Below are 2,140 nucleotides of genomic sequence, written 5' to 3'. Positions count from 1 at the left end.
ATTGTGTTTGTTTCAGAATACCTTCAACTTTCCAGTTCTTGATTACTCAGTGTGCTATTTTAGGCACAAGAGCATCGAATCAAGTTGATGTATAGTTGATATGTTTGTTTGGTGTACTTTGTAGTAAGGGGAAAATGACATCCCACCTCTGTTAGCTCAGAATGGCAGGTTTAGGCCGGTTTGCACAGGAGCATTTTTTTCTCTCTCTCTCTCTCTCTCTCTCTCTCTCTCTCTTTCTCACTCTTCTTACGAACACGCCCACTTCCTGAAGCGTATATAAAACACTTCCAAAACATGGGACTTGACAGCGCGTTCATATACGAGCACGCGGCTTACATCAAGATCAGATCAGATCAGATCAGGCTGATTTGTCAACTTTCGTAACTGGTGTTTCAGGAATATTTATACTGAAACGTTAATAGTGCTTGTTGCTGTTTTTTTTTTTTGCGAGTTCGTGGGTGTAAAGTTTTGTCAGGGCAATCAGCCCATGCTTTAGCGTCCTGCCGCAATCCGGCGGGTGTTAAGATCCATGGAAGTGGTCGGTATTTACGAAAGGGACTGCCTTGCATTCCACAGCGGCCACAGTCTGAGTCCCGTCCACGGCGGCGTGTACAAACCTTCCACTGACTCGATGACGAAACTCGGCATCTCCGAGCAGGAGAAGGCGATCGACTTCAGCATTTACTTGGACTCCGCTCTCCATTACCACCAGCCGACAATCAGCGGCGAGGAGATCTATAACCAGGACTTCACTATCAGCGAGGACGCCAAGAGCAAGCGAGCTGCTGTCGAGGCGTCCGCTTACAAGAGCTACACGTCGCTGACTGAACGCGACGCCAACCGGAGCCAGCTGGGCTACCCAGAGCTTCAGGAGACGCGGCTCGACACCGTCTTCAGCCCGGACTTCCTGGGCGCCTACGGCAAAAGTCAGTGGCGAGGTGACGTGAACGAAGACCCTCGGATGGACGGATCGGGGGGATTCGACATGCGCGCCTACCTGCAGTACCAGACGGCGCCCAGTGGAAGCCTGGGAAACATCTCCAACGCCTCCTCGTCGTGCTCTAGCCCGCCTGGCACGCCCGCACCACCCAGCAAAGCCAGATCGCCTCAACCGGGCGGTAAAATCCCCTCTACAGGTAAAGGCAAGAAGAAGCTGGACAAGGACAGCGACGAGTACAGACAGCGGCGTGAGCGCAACAACCTGGCCGTGCGCAAGAGCAGGGACAAAGCGAAAATGCGCAATCTGGAGACGCAGCACAAGGTGCTGGAGCTGGCGGCTGAAAACGAGCGGCTGCAGAAACGTGTAGAGCAACTGTCCCGAGAGCTGGCCACGCTGCGCAACCTACTCTCCGCCACCGGCCAGTGCTAACGCTTGCTTCAACAACCTTTCTGCATAAGACTAATAAACATCGGTTCCAAAGTTCCATTTTTTTCTACATATGAGACATTTATTCGTGAAAATGACGAACAGTTCTTAAAAAATGTTTACAAGAGCGAAAGAGCGTGTAAAGGGAACTAGCGCCTGGATTGCGCAACACTTTCTCCCATGCCCGATGACTGTGTCACTCTGGTGGTGTTGTGGAAGCCCGCTCAAATTCTTTGGTCTGTACAGTATTTTTGTACGGGTGAAATGTCTACTGTTTTAATAATACTCTGTTATTTAAAAAAAAAACCTTTTCCCCCCATAATCTGGGGCAGTGGCTGTCGAGGGAAGAGTTGTACTGCAGAGGTATGATGCAACGCATTGTAACAGTATTGGCCATGCAATGAAGTAGTGTGCTAAAACAGAATAATGGTAAATATCTTGTATTGTTATATAATATTTTATTGAATTAAATGATTTTTATTTCTTTTTGAGCTTGGTTGTCTGACTATTTTTTTCTAATTGCGCTGAATCAAGTCACACTCACCTTTTCTGTGTAGAAAGACTTGTCATATTTTGACACTTCAGTTAAGACAATAAACATTCCATGTATAAAATATGAACATTCAGTTGCTCAGTTTCTTCAATGTAGTTTGAATCCATTTTATTTGGTCATTATTTTAGGATTAAACATTGAGCACTGCAATATCAAGTATACGTTATGATGTAAAATCTACTATATCCATATATATTGTAAATATCTGTTAATAATACAGT

At 46.4% G+C, this 2,140-nt stretch overlaps 1 protein-coding gene across 1 annotated transcript; it reads left to right on the top strand.

Moving 5' to 3' along the window:
* The first annotated feature begins 293 nt into the window (after nucleotides 1-293).
* cebpb (CCAAT enhancer binding protein beta) lies at nucleotides 294-1,857 on the top strand. The gene has a single exon (XM_058390210.1). It carries the CDS (start codon nucleotides 530-532, stop codon nucleotides 1,367-1,369), a length of 840 nt encoding a protein of 279 aa, XP_058246193.1. The 5' UTR covers nucleotides 294-529; the 3' UTR covers nucleotides 1,370-1,857.
* The last annotated feature ends 283 nt before the right edge of the window (nucleotides 1,858-2,140 follow it).

This window comes from Hemibagrus wyckioides, linkage group LG05 (genome assembly GCF_019097595.1).
Source record: "Hemibagrus wyckioides isolate EC202008001 linkage group LG05, SWU_Hwy_1.0, whole genome shotgun sequence".
Lineage (NCBI taxonomy): Eukaryota > Metazoa > Chordata > Actinopteri > Siluriformes > Bagridae > Hemibagrus > Hemibagrus wyckioides.
This window is presented reverse-complemented; position numbering and strand designations above follow the sequence as displayed.